At 37.8% G+C, this 20,932-nt stretch overlaps 1 protein-coding gene across 11 annotated transcripts; it reads right to left on the reverse strand.

Annotated features, from left to right (window-relative positions):
* Positions 1 to 376: 376 nt before the first annotated feature.
* Positions 377 to 20,582, reverse strand: LOC127640417 (paired box protein Pax-6-like). 11 transcript variants are annotated; one of them, XM_052122973.1, is made up of 15 exons: positions 20,248 to 20,582; positions 16,759 to 16,908; positions 14,436 to 14,507; positions 14,171 to 14,224; positions 13,227 to 13,250; positions 7,693 to 7,823; positions 7,209 to 7,250; positions 6,906 to 7,121; positions 6,405 to 6,570; positions 2,637 to 2,795; positions 2,351 to 2,433; positions 2,093 to 2,243; positions 1,812 to 1,924; positions 1,399 to 1,597; positions 377 to 1,213 (listed from the first exon to the last, which is right to left on the reverse strand). In XM_052122973.1, the coding sequence occupies exons 4-15, from the start codon at positions 14,181 to 14,183 to the stop codon at positions 1,128 to 1,130; spliced, it is 1,383 nt and encodes a 460-aa protein (XP_051978933.1). In that variant the 5' UTR covers positions 14,184 to 14,224; positions 14,436 to 14,507; positions 16,759 to 16,908; positions 20,248 to 20,582; the 3' UTR covers positions 377 to 1,127. The 11 variants fall into 11 exon arrangements, with proteins under 11 accessions (XP_051978933.1, XP_051978929.1, XP_051978934.1 ...); XM_052122969.1 differs by lacking the exon at positions 14,436 to 14,507 and having other exon boundaries at positions 1,812 to 1,909; XM_052122974.1 differs by lacking the exon at positions 14,436 to 14,507 and having other exon boundaries at positions 1,399 to 1,540.
* Between the last annotated feature and the right edge of the window lie 350 nt (positions 20,583 to 20,932).

The raw sequence follows: 20,932 nt of genomic DNA on the forward strand, positions 1-20,932 counted from the left end.
CCGGTCACTATACTGGGGCATTAGGACCCACACATACCGTAGGGTGAGCACCCCCTGCTGGCCTCCCTAATACCACTACAACTTCCACTAGTGATTAGTGCTGTTAGTCTGCCTCAAGTTAAATATCCAAAATAATTAAACTAATTGCTAAAAAGATTGGATAGGTCTATTATGATTGGTTGAAATTAGGCAGTAAGTTAATTGATCACTGAAATTGATTGTGAATTTTCTCATGAAAGATAAAAGTGGCTAAAATGTAATGACTGGTATGCAAAGGCTTTGGTCCATTAATGTCATTGAATTCAAATATTGTAATTTGTATGAAATATTCATAGAATTATAAAATGAAATTAATTTTATTAAAGAAATTGTTCTGCAAGACTTCTAGGGAAGACAAATACTTACATTTTGACATAGACAAAACTGAATTATATTGAAGACACAATCTACCATTTTTAGCTACCACACATTTTCTCCTCCGGTTCAGTAGTCACCTTGTTCAACATACCCCTCGTTTTGTCTGCAAGTTTTGGAAACAAAACAAACTGTAGATTGGCTTCTTTTGAACTCTGTTGCTATTTTTGCCTTGAAATGATACAGAGATATTTTGTTTCAACAGGTCCACACTGGAAACAGAAGTGGGCAGAAGTTCTTGATATCAGCTGATAATGGGAAAGGTTTGATGAATGGCAAACAAGTTTGCACAAATGTTCTTCTGCTCACTGATGCAGCTTGGTTTGACAGTCCATCCATAGTTGTTCAATATTTTTTTTTCCATCTTTGTCATAACATATGATTGGCCATTACATGTACAAATACATCAAAATGACTTAGGTTGGAAACTGAAAAACAGATTTTTTTTTTTTTTCCATTTTACGATATAATACCGGGCACTTTACAGAAGTCTGTACTTCTTTAAGTCTTTGTGTCCAAAGAATGATAGACAAGTGGCACTATCCCAGTTCACAAAAAGGTCATTTAGAGTTTCCTCTTTTCCTTTTGAAGTTAAATACTGCTGAACAGCCCTGCCTTGCAGCCGAGAGACATCAGGAGTTGAAGGAGCTCCTTTCTTTTTTTTCCTCTCCTCTGTTTTCTTTCTCTTTATTTCTTCTCATGTGCCTTTTTTCTCACTGTAGCCTGGGCCAGTATTGGGACATGTCTGCTTCACTGCCTGGCACTTGGACTGGTACAGACACTCCAGGCGAGATTAGACCTGTAACATGAGAAACAATCGTGGAAATTAAGGGAACTCATTATATTTAGAGCTTATCATATTTCACATATTATGTGATTGAAATGTCCTGTAAAAATTTTTTTTTGGGTATGACATAACATGCTTTATAGCTTTATTTTACTTTAATTATTTCAATTGATCATTTTGGTTGAGTAAACACTTACCTGTTGATGTTGTGCCTGAGGTGGCCATTGATTGGCTGTTCATATGTGCCTGCATGTGCTGTGATGTGTAGGTGTCATAGCTCCGCCCATTTACCGAAGGACTAGTTGGCAACATGCAGGAATAGGATGAGGTCTGGCTTGGCTGGGGTGGTAAGAAGGGGAGAAGGGCAAACCTGTCAGCAACACTCACATCTCTATCCTGTATATATAAACACAGTCATGCAGACCTGAATATGCTGTAGTTGTAATTGCATAAGATTTTAAAATGCTATCAAATATTGTATTACTAATCCTCTGAAACATTGAGGTAGGCACTGCATAGTGTTGGTAACAATACAGTACAGTGCAAATTCAATAACCTAATACTTAATACAGAATGAAGGGCTTATAAACTGACATTTATATGGACTTACTTGTAAAGGAAGGTTGTTGGCCATGGTGAAGTTTGGCATTGGTGGCAGGGTGCTGTATGTGTTTGTAAGGGCTGTGTCCGATCTTCCCAACATGGACCCTGATGTGAAGGATACTGTTTAAAAATAAATAAAATAATAATAAAAAAAACAATCAGAAATTTTAAAAAATTACAAACTTAAGGTTCTACATGTTCATTAATGATACTAAAGGCTTTCAGTAATGTTTTCTTATGGCCTATATATGCTGACAATATCCAACCACACTATTTTAGTGTCTTTACCTGGCGTTGTGGGCTGAGGGATTGGCTGATATACAGTAGTGCTAAAGCTGCTACTGATGGGTATATGACTCGAAGAGTTACTGGCTTGTCTTCTTTGATTTCTTAACTTTTCCTCCCTCCTCCATTTTGCTCTTCTGTTCGAGAACCACACCTAAGAGGACAAGTTTTGGTTAGTTATCACATAATTTAAAAAAATAAAATAAATAACAAGCAAAAAGAGAATGTTTTCATTGATTTTTTTATAGTGTCTTCGCTCACCTGTATTCTTGCTTCGGGTAAATCTATTTTGGCGGCAAGTCTCTCTCGTGCGAACACGTCAGGATAATGGGTTCTCTCGAACTCTGGTGAAAAAGGTCAACGAAATAAACAGTTATTCTCTTTGTTTTTTTCAAAATGCGAAATGTGCAAAAGTACCATGTGAAGTAGGCCTATAGCTTATGAACGGGCGTTTGACTCCAATTAACGCATATGGCTACCGTAATGCGCAGCCGTTAGCTTAAGTAGCCTATTAGCCATTACGCTGTAAAATTATATCAGTGTTTACCCTTTTCAAGTGCTTCTATTTGTTCTTGTGTGAAAGATGTGCGGTTTCTTTGCAGTTTTCTTTTTAGCTGAAGTCTCATTTGGGTCTCATCCGAATCCTCCCCATTCGAGCTTATTGAGTTCGTGTTCTCACCGCCTCCGTCTGATTGCTGACAGCCATCTGGAAAAGAAATATAAAATCTAGTCTTATTTTGTATAAACACGCGCTTTTCATTTTCTGTTTGGATTATATGCTTTAATTAGGGTATGATACTTTCGTTTGCTCGGCATGTAAGTGTGAAATTTGTGATATAAAATCACTGGTCCGTTATGTTGTATGCTGTATCACAATTTGCAATATTGTGGGAAAACATTTTGCGCACGCTCGCTTAGATCTTTCAGCGTCAAGTCACAATGGCTGACAAGCTTGAGGGCTTTACATAAATGCGATAAAAAAAAAATCCTAGAAACCTTTCAGGTCCTCTGAAATGTTTTTTAAAAACCAAACACCGGCCCTCTCCCCCTTTTCATCCCTGAGTCCTTCAATTAGTCTACGGCCACCATATGGGCATTTCCAGAGCTATTGAGGTGACCGCCAATACTTGAATAGGAGAGGGATGCTTTCACAGCCACACAAAGCGCGGGAGTAAGGGTAACTATTACATACTCGCTGTGAGGAGGGATGGCAAACTTTCGTGGGTTGAATTTTGAGGACACAATTGGACGAGGCGACAAAAGGATTCTCTCGAGCAGTCATTGTAGCAGGAGGATTCCAGTCAACAGACTTTTCAGCTCGACGTGTTAACCTTTATGCTCTACTGTCATTAATCACTGTCTCTGCTGGCCTGTTCAACCTCGGGTAGGATTTATACCTTCTTATAGGCAAAAAAGAAAAACAGCCAGGCCACCGTGAATTAAACATCTAAATACGAAGGCTCTTGTTTGTCTCAGACAAGGGGATAGGAGTGCCAACTGTGGGTTGTTGGACACCAGTGCCTGATTTAAACCATTGTGTTATGGAATTTAGTTAACGTTTCTTAAAGGGATAGTTCGCCCAAAAATCTCATCATTTTCTCACCCTCATGCCATGCCAGATATGTAGGCTACAACTTTCTTTCTATTGCTGAACACAAAGGTTTAAAAACAAAATCAGCTCTGTATGTCCTTACAATGCAAGTGAAAGGGTATTGAAATTATGAAGCTCCAAAAATCTCATAAAGGCAGCATAAAAGTAATCCATGAGACTCCTTTTTTACCTTAAATTCTTCTCCCTACTCAGTAGGTGGCGATATGCATGTATAATGCGAATCTCCAAAAACAAAAGAAGAAGCATGTTAAAGTGGAGATTTATATTAAAAAAATAAAAATACTTAAATATGAATCTATTTCTCACCTACACTTATATTGCTTCTGAAGATATGGATTTAAAGACTAGTGTTGTATGGATTACTTTTATGCTGCCTTTACATGCTTTTTGGAGTGTCACAATTTTGGTCACCATTCACTTGCATTGTGTGACCAACAGAGCTGAGATATTCTTCTAAAAATCTTTGTTTGTGTTCAGCAGAAGAAAGAAGGTCATACTCATCTGGGATGGCGAGGGTGAGTAAATGATGAGAGAATTCTAATTTTTGGGTGAACTATTACATTAAGGTGGTTGAGTTTGCCTGATGAGCAAATTATTTTAGATTTCACTGTTTCCAGAGGTGGCTTCTGAGTAAAAATCTCTATAATTGAATTGGGGCTTAATGTCAATGAAACTTAAAGCAAGGGCATAGGTCAGACAATGGAATAACTAACTATAACCTATAGAGAACAGTAAAAGGAAAAATAATACTTTTAACAATTTACTATACTTATTCTTAGTGGAATATAGTTATACTGACAGGCATTCAACAAGGAATATTAGCTACACTAAATATTTATTTTATTCTTCAAGTTATTCTTTATCATGTTCTATGCGTTTAAAACGTCTTTGTACACATCCTATACACTTTTCAAGAGCTAATCCGAATAAAAGAAGCGAATGTGTGGCTTGTTCTCAAAAGCCTGACCAACTGTCGCCAGATTTAGGATTTGTTTTCTCTAAGAAAGGCGGTGGGAAATAAAATAATTCCTTATTGGGGCGTTGACGTAACCAGTGAGGCGGAAGGCAAGCAAACGATGGTAAAACAACTGCGGCATCTTTCAGCTGTGGAGGCCTTGATAAAAACATGCGAGCACTCTTGGACAAGGGAAAGTGTCCAAATCCTTTGGACGGCTTTAGCACCCCAAGCCTATGGCGAGGGAGGGGTTCCTGAGTGCTCTGAATGCGACAGACTTGTCTCTTTTAGCGTCTGTCAGTCCAGATGAATTCGTTATTTTATTCAGTGTTGCGTGACATTCATCAGATTGCGATCATATTTGTCTCCCTCACAAAATGACTAATAGGCTTACCCTTGGAATGGACCAATGGGCAATCTCTAAATGATAGAGATAAAATAAATAGGTTTATATTAAAAGTGTTACTCTAAAAATACACTATGTTTGTACAACCAAAAAGTAACAGAAAATACGAAGTGATTTGTGATTTTAAGCAGAAAACATTTTGTAGCCTAGTTTACTTTTTCGTCACAAAACAGAAATTAGGTGCTTAAGAATGATGTCAAAGCAGTTGCCAGTTTTTTTTTTAATTAATTCAAAGTTAATTCTATTAACATCAAGATAAAGCACAAATAAAATCACTTTTGTGCTTTATTCTCGAATACGAGGCCACACTACAACAAACAATATTAAATATATACAGTATTTCTAAAGCATAACACATAAGCAATATAGAAAACATCAAGGATAGGCTAATTTTATGTAACGTGTTTTACACATATAAAAGACAAGAGCGATTTGTTACCTTTTGTTGTAAAGTAGATAAAGCCTTAACATGGCAATATGATATAGACATTATATAGGCAACATTCCCTCTATTATATCTTTATATATGTCGATCTGTCGTTCCATGGTGCCCTTAAAAGTGACAAGTCTAATTCATAAACGTTGTCAGCGTGTCCAATGTGTCTCCCGTGGAACATTTCCACAGCTGTCTCCTCAAACTAAACGCTTATTTATGTCTCCTTAATGAGAAACAAAATGTTCATTAATGAGCTATTATATAGCGACAAAGCAGTTGCCATTACAATTTTTTCCGTGTGATACAAGCATCCTTTGTACAGGGATACCACACCAATGTCTTTCTTTCTTTCTTTGTGACGTTTTCACTTTACAGGTGTAATTTCAGAATAAATTCAAAATAATAATATAATTTGACAAAGGTAAAGAGTAAGCATTGCATGTGTAACAATACCAATTTCATCTGACAAGATGCATTTTAGAAAGTTAAAGAAAAAAGAATACAACCACCACAACAACAGTAATAATAATAATAATAATAATAATAATAATAATAATAATAATAATGAAAATAATGATAGTTCTAAAAAAGTATGTTACCTGATTTTTTTTTAATCGTTGTTAAAAATAATAATAATATTTTTGTTTGTTAATTAAAAGTGTTACCTGATTTGTTTTATTGTTGTTAATAATAATAATAATAATAAGAAGAAGAAGAAGAAGAAGAAGAAGAAGAAGAAGAAGAAGAAGAAGAAGAAGAAGAAGAAGAAGAAATTGGACATATAACATGATTAATTAAACGAATATTATTTGAATAATTTTGTGCTTTTATAAACTCCTGAAAGCAAAACATCCTCAACACCACTTTAGACAAGCTCTTTCTAAATGGCAAGTAAAATTGCCATACCTTGATTGGGCTGTCCTGGTACCGAAGTTCCGGGGTACCAGCCCGGCCGGGTCCCCCACGTGCCGGTCTGACCGTTCAGCATCCTCAGCTTTTCATACATGCCATCTGCGCCCATCTGTTGCTTATCGCTAGCCAGGTTGCGCAGTACTCTGTTTATCGATGACACCTGAAAGACGAACCCCAATGATGCGGCACATTAATTAAAGAGCACATTGTTGATAAGGCATCTTGGCTTTTGGAACGATTGGCCCGATTTCTGCACGGGCCTACATGCCAGAGCATTACATCGCATTGCGTTGTCCTCTTTAGGTTAGATGAAATTACAGCAGTGACTGGGACACACCAATTTTGGAGTAAATTAAAGTCCAATGTCATAAGTTGGTGCATTTTAAAACATCAAATTATTATTAATCAACAACAGTTTTAGTTATACGATTATGCTTATAGATAGCTCATAACTTAAGTTATCAAGTTCATGGCAACTTCCCTAAATTAACTTACGCTGGGTATATTATCGTTTGTGCAGACCCCCTCGGATAGCAGTCTGTCTCGGATTTCCCAGGCGAAGATGGACGGACACTCCCTCTTGTAATGGGCAATTTTGTTGACCACCTCGGGAGTTGCTACTCGTGGTTTACTTCCTCCAATCGCCCTTGGTCTGATGGAGCCTGTTTCATAGTATCTTCCCAAGATTTTACTCACGCACCCGTTGGACACCTAGATGGAAAACAAAAGAAACAATTCACATACATTTAAGACTAGTGTTAAATTTTAAGTGTATGCTGCAAGCAATAATAAGCTTACGTTTTCATTGTCCAGCACTTGGACTTTTGCATCAGCATGGGTCTATAACACAAGAAATACCTTTAACACAAAAAAAAAATTCTTCAGTGGTACGAGATATTATGCACTTTTTAAAATGCATTAAACCGCTTTTGATTCAATGTACTATTTTTTGGTTGCCAAATTTAAAAATTGCCAAATGGAAAAAAGGATAGAAGTGCAACAGGAACTGTTGTTATTAATCGTCGAACCATTCCACAAGACCACTGTTTATAAATTCCAGTCTAAAATTTGAAATTAATCCCCGTTGCTCATAATGTCATAAATAATTGACGGATTATAAAAATCTAACATAGGCTACTGTTGATAAAACGCAATGCCCCAATGATGGGGATTTCGGAACAATAATCACAAATGTGAGACTTAGCTACTGTAAAATTGTTAAGATATCTGAATATGCATTAGACTTTTTAGGTGTACACTTGAAAACATGCATTCTCATCACCTGCAGAATCCTGGATATGTCGCACGGCCGCGCGCCACTGTGCGCGAGTTCAACTATTTTCTGCCTCGTGGAGTCGGGCAGCGGTCTACCGTTGACGAATACACCACCGAGCTGGTTCACTCCACTGTGACCTAAAAAGAAAGGGTAAGATCCCAGCATTTCAGCGAACCAGACTCAAAATACAGGCTCAATTGAAATAGATCACATCTGTTTGAATAGAAGCGTTCAGGTTGCAGTTGTCTAAAAAATTAGTCAAGCATTACAAGAGCATTGTCAACAAAACCCAAGATTGAGCAAAGAGCAAGATAAACCGCTTTTAAATCAGCAGCCGGTAATTGTTGTTGTTGTTGTTCAGCTGTCATATGTTTGCGACTGTTCTCCAGATGTGCTCATGATATCATAATCTCCTAATACACAATTGTAATATAATTACACATTATTTTGTCAGCGTCAGGGCTCTGGTATGATCTGGAGCAAAACATATCCAACCCACTGAGCCGAGATTTGCGCATCTTTGTAAAGACTTAAACGGATCAGATGGCGTAATGCTATTTGCGGCATTACATTAAAACTTCTTAAACGTTGCCTTGATTTAAACTGTAGCCTCACACATTGTCGAAGTATAGAAACTTCAAAACATCAACCAAAGCACAGCATTTTCTAAGTAACCAATTGGCTTATGCTACTTTTAACAATGTATGTTTACCTATGTCAGCGAAAAAGCCTCAAAAAGATGGCCAAAGGCACCAAACCTGAAGCCAAAGCGGAAAAGCAGCCTTCCTGTAGTGTATTTGCTTTAATTCTCAGCTCCCTTCCCTCCGAAGCTTCCCGTTAAATTGAGTCCAAGAGCACAAGCTCCTTGGCAATAAATAAGCTCCAAATATAGAAGAGGGGGAAAATATGATGAGCCTGCCTGACATTTGTCTTTAAAATAAAGCTAGCTGCACGTCAAGTTTGAGCTTAATTTCTGGAAATAGGCGGAAGTCGCCCTGGATCATGCATGGAAGGCTAATTGAAAAGATCAGTTGGAGCACTTGTGGCAGGCATGTCACTTTATGGCATCGCTCTGCTTTTGAAAATCGCATCGTCACGACAAATAGTAGCATGATAAAACGACCCTTTCTGTCTGCATTTGGATATCACTCAGACTTAATTGGACTCTACTCATTTTCCCTTTAAGGGAAGCTTAATTTTAAGGTAGCCAGGGGCTGTGCGCGCGTACGTTCACGGGGGCGCGCCTCGCCCTTAATGTATTAAAAGTGACATTTCTTCTTAACCCCTGTTTCGTCCTGTAGGTTTATGCATAATAATAATAAATGTGCAGAGCGAAATACAAATTCAGAATTAAACGTGCATAGAGTAGCCTACATTTTTAAATATTGCGCAAAATATCCATAACATTAATTTGCTGTGCACGATTTAGTTTATTTTACCTGAGACCATATTGCGCTTGAGATTCTAATTGTACACCTGCTGTAAAATTGTAACACGTTTATGGTGCTTTTTTCTTTCTTTCTTTTTTTTTTTTTTTAAAGGCACGGAATAAAATATATTGCCATGTCCATTTTGGGTGAGATCTTTAGAATTAGAGTGTAACCATTGTCTCATTCTGTTCGCTAATATGCGCATTGAAGATTTGTTGTCTTTGAAATCACATGCTATATGGTTTTAAAATGCAGCCACTTGATTTGAGCGGGCCAACACGCAGAAATCAAACGTTCGTTTAAAAGGTTTAGTCTTAATCGTTCTATAATTCCCCAAGGTGAATGGTGTCGGTCTAGCCCAGTGGCAATCATTGCGCTCGCGGTGCTCTGTTTCTAATCAATTAATAAGAAGACATATGGTGTCAATTTGAACGTTTCACTCTATATACATAAGAGTTATTAGCGCAAAGCTTGTATTGCCGCCTGTGACCTTTAAACAAAATGAAGGCATCACCCGAATGATATCGTCTCAGTATGCGCATGAGACATCACACGACAACATTTGGCTAATTGCAGTCAGTCGGAAAAGGTGAAGGAATGTCAGTGTAATAACACTGATTATCTTTTTTTCTTTCTTTTTTCGACGCGCTATACACATATACCCCACATCTTCAATTTTCCTGAGTTTGTCCCATGTATGGATTATTATAAAATGTTTAAAAACAAATGAATGAGGGAATATTGAATTTGTATTTATTGATAAATTGTTTCATATGCTCTACTTCAGCTGGATTAGATTCAAATATGGGTTAGCCTACACTTTTAACACTTACAGTCATTTTTTAGGGTATTTAACTGTAAAATGAAAAGCAGTAAATTACTATAAAATAATCACACAGTATTTAACTGTAATATGCATTGCATCATGGGTAATTTCTCTGACATTAAATTACTTTAAATTACTTTTCTATCTAATTAATACAGTAGCAAACTGTTTTTAAATACAGCAAATTACTGCAGATGTATATCGGTGCGAAACCCACAACGTGTTTTACTGAGGGTTTATGTCTTTCTGTGTTCATAATTTTTTTTTCAATTAATAAATCCCGGTAATTATTTGCATTAACACGCACATAAGCAGTGTTGGCAGACTCTATAAGAAAAATGCGCCGTCAGCGCCTCCGCCGTTATTGTTTATTATGGACGGCATTCAGAGACAAATGCAAGTACGTTTAACCATGAAACTTGCCTCTATACTATTCGAAATTCTAACGTTTTGTATTGGTAGTAAGATAAACTATATATACACTCACCTAAAGGATTATTAGGAACACCTGTTAAATTTCTCATTAATGCAATTATCTAATCAACCAATCACACGGCACTTGCTTCAATGCATTTAGGGGTGTGGTCCTGGTCAAGACAATCTCCTGAACTCCAAACTGAATGTCAGAATAGGAAAGAAAGGTGATTTAAGCAATTTTGAGCGTGGCATGGTTGTTGGTGCCAGACGGGCCGGTCTGAGTATTTCACAATCTGCTCAGTTACTGGGATTTTCACGCACAACCATTTCTAGGGTTTACAAAGAATGGTGTGAAAAGGGAAAAACATCCAGTATGCGGCAGTCCTGTGGGCGAAAATGCCTTGTTGATGCTAGAGGTCAGAGGAGAATGGGCCGACTGATTCAAGCTGATAGAAGAGCAACTTTGCCTGAAATAACCACTCGTTACAACCGAGGTATGCAGCAAAGCATTTGTGAAGCCACAACACGCACAACCTTGAGGCGGATGGGCTACAACAGCAGAAGACCCCACCGGGTACCACTCATCTCCACTACAAATAGGAAAAAGAGGCTACAATTTGCAAGAGCTCACCAAAATTGGACAGTTGAAGACTGGAAAAATGTTGCCTGGTCTGATGAGTCTCGATTTCTGTTGAGACATTCAGATGGTAGAGTCAGAATTTGGCATAAACAGAATGAGAACATGGATCCATCATGCCTTGTTACCACTGTGCAGGCTGGTGGTGGTGGTGGTGGTGTAATGGTGTGGGGGATGTTTTCTTGGCACACTTTAGGCCCCTTAGTGCCAATTGGGCATCGTTTAAATGCCACGGCCTTCCTGAGCATTGTTTCTGACCATGTCCATCCCTTTATGGCCACCATGTACCTATCCTCTGATGGCTACTTCCAGCAGGATAATGCACCATGTCACAAAGCTCGAATAATTTCAAATTGGTTTCTTGAACATGACAATGAGTTCACTGTACTAAAATGGCCCCCACAGTCACCAGATCTCAACCCAATAGAGCATCTTTGGGATGTGGTGGAACGGGAGCTTCGTGCCGTGGATGTGCATCCCACAAATCTCCATCAACTGCTAGATGCTATCCTATCAATATGGGCCAACATTTCTAAAGAATGCTTTCAGCACCTTGTTGAATCAATGCCACATAGAATTAAGGCAGATCTGAAGGCGAAAGGGGGTCAAACACAGTATTAGTATGGTGTTCCTAATAATCCTTTAGGTGAGTGTATTTGTGACGATAATGAACTGTAATCTTGGCTTTCTCTCTATCTCTCTCTCGGTGTCCCTCCAGCCCCGACGGGGGGAGGAGAAGGTACAACCCCATGACTCCTTGCACACCTGTTTGAAGGAAAGCTGCATTTGAGCAGAGAAGAATCCCACGCAATTCGAGTGGAAAACGTCACATTAAGTAAGTACAAGCAGTAATAAGACGATCATTCAAGATAAATGTTTATAGAGTAAGAAGAATAGGCTATTCTAATGTTATTGACAGGATAAAGTTTACTTTTGGGCTGTTCGCAGAGGACACGTTCTTGCTTTCCATCTGTCCTATTTTTAAGTGTTGGTACGTCTTCAGTCATTGCGTCTCGCTGTTTTTCTTTTTTTTTCTTAACACATTATTTTCATTCAGTGTTCCCTTGATCCTGGTGGCCTTGCACTGACTAACGACGACTTCTCCTTCAATCTGTATACAATTGTATCCTTGTTATCTTTTTAATGGCTGTTTATGTTGCGTAGTCTTTAACGTAAAGGGATAGTTCGCCCAAAACATTTACTCGCCCTCATGCCATCCCAGATGTGTATGACTTTCTTTCTTTAGCAGAACACAAACAAAGAGTTTTAGAAGAATATTTCAGCTCTGTAGGTCCATACAATGCTATACATGGTGACCAGAACATTAAAGCTCCAAAAAGCATATAAATGCAGCATAAAAGTAACCCGTAAGACTCCAGTGGTTAAATCTCCACTTTCACTTCCAGATTAATCTTCTTCTGTTTTTGGCGATTCACATTCTTTGTGCATATAACCACCTACTGGTTGGGGCTGGTCAAGATTTATAGAAAAAAAAGGACTTTAATATCCCACACCTATCATATCGCTTCTGAAGACATGGATTAAACCACTGGAGTTTTATGGATTACTTTTATGATGCCTTTATTTGATTTTTGGGCTACAAGGTTCTAGTTACCATTCACTTGCATTATATGGACCTACAGAGCTGTAATATTCTTCTAAAAATATGTGTTTGTGTTCTGCAGAAGAAAGTCTTACACATCTGGGATGGCATTTGGAGTTTGAGGAAATAATGAGATAACTATACCTTTAATGTTTTACATAGAATTAGTGCATGTCATGATCTAGTTCCCTATTCTTGTCATGCTCCAATAATAAAAATATTTGTAATATAAATAATGTGTTTTCTTTATTATTAATAAATTGTATATAATAATAGCAATAAAATATATTTAAAAAATATATATAAAGGGATATTTACAGCTAGTTACTGTACAATTTATATTTTTACAGTAATATACCTCAGCTACAAATTACAGTAATCAGTAAATTACTGTGCACAACAATTGCAGTTGCTTACCATTATCAGGTTACAGTAGAAAAAACATGGTAAGGTCTAACAGTGTATTATTAGCACAGAAACCTCCCAAGTGTTGCAACAAAATAATTTTCCTATAGACTTTTTTTTAAATAAGTGACTGAAAATGGGATACCAGGCATTAGTATAAGGACAAAGCAAACAACTGACACTTCGAATAATAAAAGTAGTAACAATGACATGACAACACACCTTCGTTACAGATGTCATACACCTCTTGTCCAGCATTAAGAGAGAAAATATGTCTCATTTATTGTAATCATAACTTCCTTACTTTCCACAGAGGAATTAAACAAATGACTCAGTATGATACTTTCACACATCTCAAAACACATACATATTACAACTAGCAAATGTAAATTATTCATGCTCTACAACATTCAATGTTTCATCAAAGCTCTGTCTATTATTTCACTCTCACTGTGTTTCATAAACATGGTAGATGTTTCATCAGAATCATGCAATGTCAATTTCTCCTCTGCTAATGGACTAGGTGGATTGGCTGCCAATGCTAACATTAATTCAGCAATTATTTAAAAGCAAGTCAAGCAGAAACATCCTCTCCCTCTCTAACACCCCCTAACACACACACACACACACACACACACACACACACACACACACACACACACACACACACACACACACACACACACACACACACACACACACACACACACAATTATGCTAAGAGCATATGGGTTAGACACTCTAAGCAGGTTGTGTGTGTGTTCAGGCTTCCATGTGAGTTTTGCAAATCAGGGAATCTCTTACTGGGAATTAAATTTTTGCTTTCACAAATGTAGCCTTAACAATTTAAATAATAGACTGCAATCCCATAAAACCATAAAATAGTTCAAGTCAGGCTGAGCAATTAGATAAATAGTTTACTATGCAGTGCTCAGCTACTTTGAGCTAAATGAATAACAGGCAGCATTATTTGGCAGGACGCACACGCCCAACACCCCTGATGTACACTGTGAACTGCCTTCACTAATATACCAAAACAAATGCCCTTCTGGCTAGACGCTTCTCACTTTTTTTTATCGTCACATACAACTTCATTTCTCATGTCAAAAACGCATTGAAGAAAAAGAAAAGAAAAAAAAAACAGAAAGAAAAATAACTCCACTTACTGTTTTGCATCATTGACGCTACGCCAGACTCCCACGTGGCCCGGTTATAGTATTCTATTTGTCATAAAGAAAAAATAACAATTATTAATTTTCCAATTTTTTTAGTCAGATGTATTGAAGTGCAGTGTTTATATTTGCAATCGTTTGTGCAAGAAAGTTACGGACAATTGTGGGCTGAAGCTTCAGCAATTTTGCATTCATGCTGCAAAAGTGAGAACAAAGTACTGTCTCCACAAAAACACTTATGTCCAGGGTTTAAACTTGCCTGGAAACAGAGTTGACTGTCCGCTTAAAACAATTTATAGACTCTCATCTGCTTCACTCTATTAAAATATCCCTAGGACAAAGCAAAACAATTTATTAGTACACCTTTTCTATCCTTAGTATTACGCTTGCATAACACCTCAGTGTTTTATGATCCATGTTTGTGTTTTGTTTGTCTAGCTAGTTTTCTTAATGTAGGTTGAATCCTCAGTCAGTGAGAAAAGCATGTTCCTTGTAATCTTATAATCATAAAAAATAATATCAACAAAATAGTAACAACATCGTTCGCCCACTTTTGTGCGACCTACTACATATCTGACACTCCCTAACATTCAGGATTATAAAACTTCAAATGTTGTGGGCAAGGCCTACTTTGTTCTTCCTCTTCAGATACGCTGCTCTGGTGACACACGCTGTCTACATCTCCTGGCTGCGCTAGGGGTCCCCGACAAAGCCCAGCTGAATTTTAACAATAGCTTTCTTTCTCTCTCTACACCAAAACCCAGAGAGTAAAACCGGGCTCGCTTACTAGCTACACCACTTCCAACTTAAAGTACCAACATATCTGTAAAAATACAAAGAGCTGAAGGGAGCGGGGCCCCCTCCTCCTACACCCGGTTCAGCACACCCCCTTCACCCGCAACAGCGGTGCAGCTCACCATGACCCGGTGCCCGTTCCCTCAATGCCTTTTTGTTTGTCTCCTTGCGCGAAATAGAAAAGTAATTTCTTGTTATAGGTATCTTGAGGTAATTGTGCCTACTGGTATGTGTCGTTAAGAGCTGTACAATATGTACAACAGCGCAGTGGGGCGCTCAGTTAGTAAAAGACAATTGCAATAAAGAACCCATTCAATTCATTTACCGAAAAGGAGGCCACTGAAGAAATTTTCCCTGCTTTGATTTTTTAATTTTTTTTAAGTAGAATAATTGTGCACGAGCTTTACAGTGGACAGCAACAAATAAATATAGGCTTTAGCCTACCCGAATCGCCAGCCAGCGAGGAGGTGCACGTGTTTCACAAAATCTAAACTTGTCTATGTTCTAGCAAGAGATAGCAGGACATTTATATGTTACGATATGCATACTATGGCTTTGGAATTTTTAAACTATTTAGATATATTAACTACATTACACATTTCCTCACATTTCTCCAGAATTTACAATAATACTATAAGAATCAGGAAATTATTTGTTTGCAATTGAATATTATTACAAATGCACTTTTTATGATAGTAAGGCATTCGATTTCATAAGAAGTAAGAAGGCTTAGCTATTAAGGTATTTGCCTGCACTCATCTTTTAGTTAATGGTCTGTATTAACAGTGCTGTCTGTAATTGACAGGGCCTAATCTGCATTTTGTTCGTACTAATGTGCAACATGAAGGCTCTTAATTAAGCACAGTTATTCAAGTATTTGATATTCAAAGTACATTTATGTGAGAAAATTAATAATAAAAAAATGCCGTTAAAAATCTACTTATTTAATGATATATTATTTTATTACATATATGGAGGATGTAGTGTATTATTTATTTGTCTTACCTTGTAAATAAAACATGGTAGCGTCGTTAATAATTATATTGGTTTGTAGGCTTTTTCTTTTTCTTTTGTTTACAAACTACACAATCAAATAAAATAAGAATAACTTTATATATATATATATATATATATATATATATATATATATATATATATATATATATATATATATATATATATATATATATATATATATATTTAAAGAATGAATTTTTAGACATTCATGTAATTTAATTCATTTTTAAAAAGTCTTAGACAAAGACAGCAGCATTTCCTTAACTAAAACGCAGAACACCACCAAGTTCACGGAACGATTTGGTATTGGCACCCGGCTGAACGTGACGGTGTGTGTGATTCAACCTGACAGTCCAACTCATCGGGTCATTGCGCTCCCATTTTCAGGACTGATCGCGGTCTTGGCCTACTGTGGCTTTTTTGCTTTCCTCATAAATAAAAACTTTGCTTGGCCCACAACTCGAGATTGCTTCAGCATAAAATAGCAACGACCATCAAATCCATATGATATAGTATGACACCATATGAGGCTATGCAGCTTTAAGTTTACACTGTTTTTAACGTGCTTGTCACTGAAAGTTTTGGTTTTGGTTAATTTTAAAGAACATAATTTAAATGTGTAATTATTTAAAAATCACAAGATTTCCCAATTTTTTTAAGGCTGGCGTATGCATTAAGATTAATTTGACTCGAAAGCGGTGCATGTAAAAAATAAATTACAAAAAAGTGGTTGCTTATGTGTGTAAGTAGCTCGAAGGAGAAGGTCTAACCTTTTTGAGGCATAGTTCCAACAGCTTTCGAATCCTCCTTGATATACTTCTTTTACAATATAGAGAAGGTCCTGAAGTTCTTCAAATCGTCCTCAAGCAGGTTGTCTTTTATAGTGTCCAACTGATCTCGTGTGGAAAAAATGTAATTCCCTGCGAAGAAAACAGAGATTGACAATAAAATGGGACATCAAGACTGCGCGAGACTGAAAAATGTGCGCTCGTGGGAGTGAGAAAGAGAGAGAGAGCGGGAGGGCGGGCGCGCACCTATGCTGATTGGTGATAGCACTCGTGTATTAATGTATGTGTTTCTGGTCTGTGCCTCGCCTCCTCTCCTCTTCAGTGGCCCATTAGCTGAGCCTGACCTCTGTCATCATCTCCCGGCAAAACACTTCCTCCTGTCCCGGTGACAGAGCGGGAAACAGGGCCGAGCAAAAGCTAGTTTTTCAACCCCACTTCACTCCTCATAAGCATACGATTTTCTCCCCACGTGAAGTTTTTCTAATGAAATGCTTTTGGGCTATTGAACGCCAGAAGAATATTTTACTATAGGATTGTGAACATGCTTTAACCAACGCAATCTGAAGTTACACGTGGCCAGGCTGCGCAGATGGACAATTACCATTAGTTTAAATATAACTTGCCGCTTCTTAAATGATTGCCTGCTAGCGTGGTACTTGAATGTTTATTTACTACGTTAATATTGTGTCAATTTCTTGTGCTAACCCTGGGTATCTTTCCCTTCCATCTTATTATGTCCATTGAAACGGGCGCAAACTTTCTCCACGTGTCAATGTTGACTTTGTGTCTGAGAATGTCGTCAGCCTTAACGGCAACATTTACATTAATAGCGTGATTTGTTTTCGTTTTTCAGAGGGAGAAAAAGAAACTCCGTCTCGTGGGTTGCCAAGGGGGAAATGAAAATATCATTACGTCCATGGCCGGACACTTAAACTACATTTGTTGATTGCTTGGACATTAGCGCACACCTCGGTACACCCCAAAGCAACCCCCCCGAGCCTGTGTTCGAGGTGCATTGCACTCTCTGCTCGCCACTCTCAGCTTGGGGTGTTCCACCCGTTCACTGGAGTGGAATTGATTCCGGGTTGGAGTACAAGAAATTGAGAGGGGAGGGGGACGTATAGCATGGTGGGACAGCTTTAAAGATAGACCAAATGTGTTGGGACGCACGGAGCATACAGTTAAGCTGCGGTTGCATACACTTGACTTCGCCTTGACGTGTGAAAAGTGCTAAAAGTCGGAGCTTATCATCGCCAAAGTGAATAAGGCCGCTGACAACCATTGCATTCCTCACTATAGCACAATGAGGAAACAAACGACACTGCCAAAGAGTCTGCATCGCAATGAAAGGCCGCTTGAATGGGAGTCGGATAATGAGCTGGCGCGACCGTCATGCACCGTCATCTCGGGTCCTGCGGTGCGACCCCGCCATGCTGTTTGATATGTTCAAATATCTTCTCCCTGCAAAGTTTTTGCTGGTTCCTCAGATGGTGGAGATTAACAGCTCGGAGTGCAACACGTTGTGCAACTGCAATGAGATTCGCAGGCCTCGATCTTAGTTCTTTATTATTTTTTTTAACTAATCTATTTTGTCTTCCTGAAATTATTAGTATTAAACTGGTTATACTTATTTAAAAAAATAGGAGCTGTTTTACCGTTGTTAACGTTATCCAAATATTCAGTTGTAGCCTATCCAAACTTATTGATAAACTTGATAAAGAAAACAGTCGATGAACATGAAATGGGCTTGTTATAAGAGTGGTCGACATCAAATATGTGTATAGTTTGAAACTTTTCACACGGATGGACTTTTGTAGTCCTCCCATCAATTAGCACAGTTCGGATTAGCAGCCAGTGGTGTTTGGTCATGAAAAAGACCCTAATCTTGCCGCTATTTCCCTCAAGCAAAATAGACTGACGGTGCCTCACCTCTCTAACAAGTTTTAATAAGGGGAGGGAACATGACTGAATGCAGCTGACGTCAGAGAGATAGAGAGAGATAGAGAGAGAGACTGCCTCTTATAACGGCAATGTGGGAAAGGTTTATCGTTATGACCATGCAGTCACCATGTTCTGGGGGAGGGGTCTTACCAAAGTTTTTTTCTTCTTTTTTTTAATATCCGCATTGGCGAAAGGCCCTTGCGTGTAACTTTAGGCGCCATGATCCGAAAGAAGCAAATTGCATATTATTCCATTTCATTAGACTATAATAGATAAGGTGTCGCGGGATGACAATTATAATTGTTATTTCCGTCCTTGCTTAAGCAGGTTATTTGAGTGGAGAGAAATGTTATTTTAGTTTAGAAGTGACTGAGTGTGTTCTGGCTGTGTGAAGATGTAAATAATTCCGATCACCTGACGTGTTTGAGTTGTGACAAGAGTTTATGGACCGTGTAAACTGCATTCAGGGCCAAGTTTATGCATTGCAGGTCAAATATAAACCTTAATTGTAAAATTAATCTTAGTCTTCTATATCAGCAAACTACTAAATAGTGCAGTTTACATTGATGCCATTTTACAAATAGGTCTACTTCGTCTCCGGCAAAACATTATTATAGGCAAAAAATTCTAACAATATTGCTTTATGGGAAATTATTAATGAAATTAATGTATAAAATACTAATTTACAGCAAACCCCAGTTTATTTGTTTTTAGGATATATGGTCATCCATTTATTTATTTTTAACATTATTATTATTATTATTAGTCTTTTTTTATAGCATTTATTGCTAACTTTAATATTGTAATTTATAATTGCATTAAGATATTCACTGTTTTTATTTTTTATTTTAATTACTACACAAGTTTAATTAGTAGGCTACTAGTAGCAAAGATGAAGCGCTCACTTATTTGTTTGAAAATTAATCAATTGTGTGTAAACAGATAAGTGTCCTACATTCTTAATCAATTCTCATGAGTAAGGGTCTCCTATTTAAAAATGTCATTCAAGTTTAGTGCCGGTGTCCTAAAAATATATGCTACATATCTTATGCGTTACCAACGCTATATTCGCATAGATAGGGTTGAGGTAGGGTTTGGGTTAGGGTTAGGGCTTAGTACAACCTCACACCATATCACACTATCTGATATTTATGCCAGTGGCACATCCTGATAGGTATTACCAATAGGTTTTGAACACATTTCATGCTATTGTAGTGAATACCGACAGGTTCTCCCGTGCCTCCCGACATGTAGGAACACCGGCACAAGACTTTATAGGATTGCGTTGCATATAAAGCATAATTTAACGATTCAACAATAAAACGAATGTTGAGTATTGGAGGAGAATAAATTAATTCTACAGTATAGTTTTGAAAAATGTGCTAAATGCCAGTCATATTTAAGGTGCTGCCTGAGATTAACAGAGCCCGGCTGTCAAAATAATACCAGCGCACTAACCTGATGGCATTACATTTGTAAATGTACTTTTGCAGTAGGCTAAAGCAGACGCTTAGAACCTTGTAAACTTACCTCAAATTACCAAGTTCCTCTGGCAGTTTATTTGTGCGTGATTCGTTATGAGAGGCACTTTTCCAAATGAGTCTGGAGACACGAGTAAGTGGATCTAGAGAAAGCCCCTCCGGATCCGTTTGAAAGAACTATAGTCCCAAATAAATATCCAGTCCAACAAGCCGAAAATGGAACCACGGTTCAAGTTTTAGAGGTTTTAAACCCCTCTTTGTGGTGATGAAAACACTAGCCTATTTTACAGATGAAAGCAGGTCCAACTTTGGACCCTCCTTCGTATTTTCTTCTCACGGTAAACGCCAACGTCGCACGTTAAGAGTGTTTTCCAGTTGGGTACAAAATACCTCTTACTTTAAACGTGGTTGAGAATAAAAAGACGTCCCCTACTCACCATCAACTTTCTCTTAATATTAACCTCAACTTGGCAGTGATTGGCTAGAGTGACGGCACACGTCACAATGGACGCCATTTGTCATTCCACAAACAGGGAAGTTGGAGGAATGGCTAGACATAAGAACGCATAAACCATTCATTTAAAGTTCCTTTCCGATTTATTTATTATTTATTATTTATTTCAAACTTTAATTATTAAAAGGCATCACGAGAATCCGCAGATTGTTGTTATTAGTGAGTTAAAATGAAGCTGAAAATCAGAAAACATTAAATGATTATTGCATAGCATTTCTAC

The sequence above is a fragment of the Xyrauchen texanus genome, chromosome 49 (genome assembly GCF_025860055.1).
Source record: "Xyrauchen texanus isolate HMW12.3.18 chromosome 49, RBS_HiC_50CHRs, whole genome shotgun sequence".
Taxonomy (NCBI): Eukaryota; Metazoa; Chordata; class Actinopteri; order Cypriniformes; family Catostomidae; genus Xyrauchen; species Xyrauchen texanus.

Coding starts and splice junctions, on each gene's coding strand:
- LOC127640417 (XM_052122967.1), bottom strand. Junction 13,251..14,170: donor AGCGTCAATGATGCAAAACA/GTAAGTGGAGTT, acceptor ATGCTGGACAAG/AGGTGTATGACATCTGTAAC. Junction 1,925..2,092: donor CCCTCAGCCCACAACGCCAG/GTAAAGACACTA, acceptor ATTTTTAAACAG/TATCCTTCACATCAGGGTCC.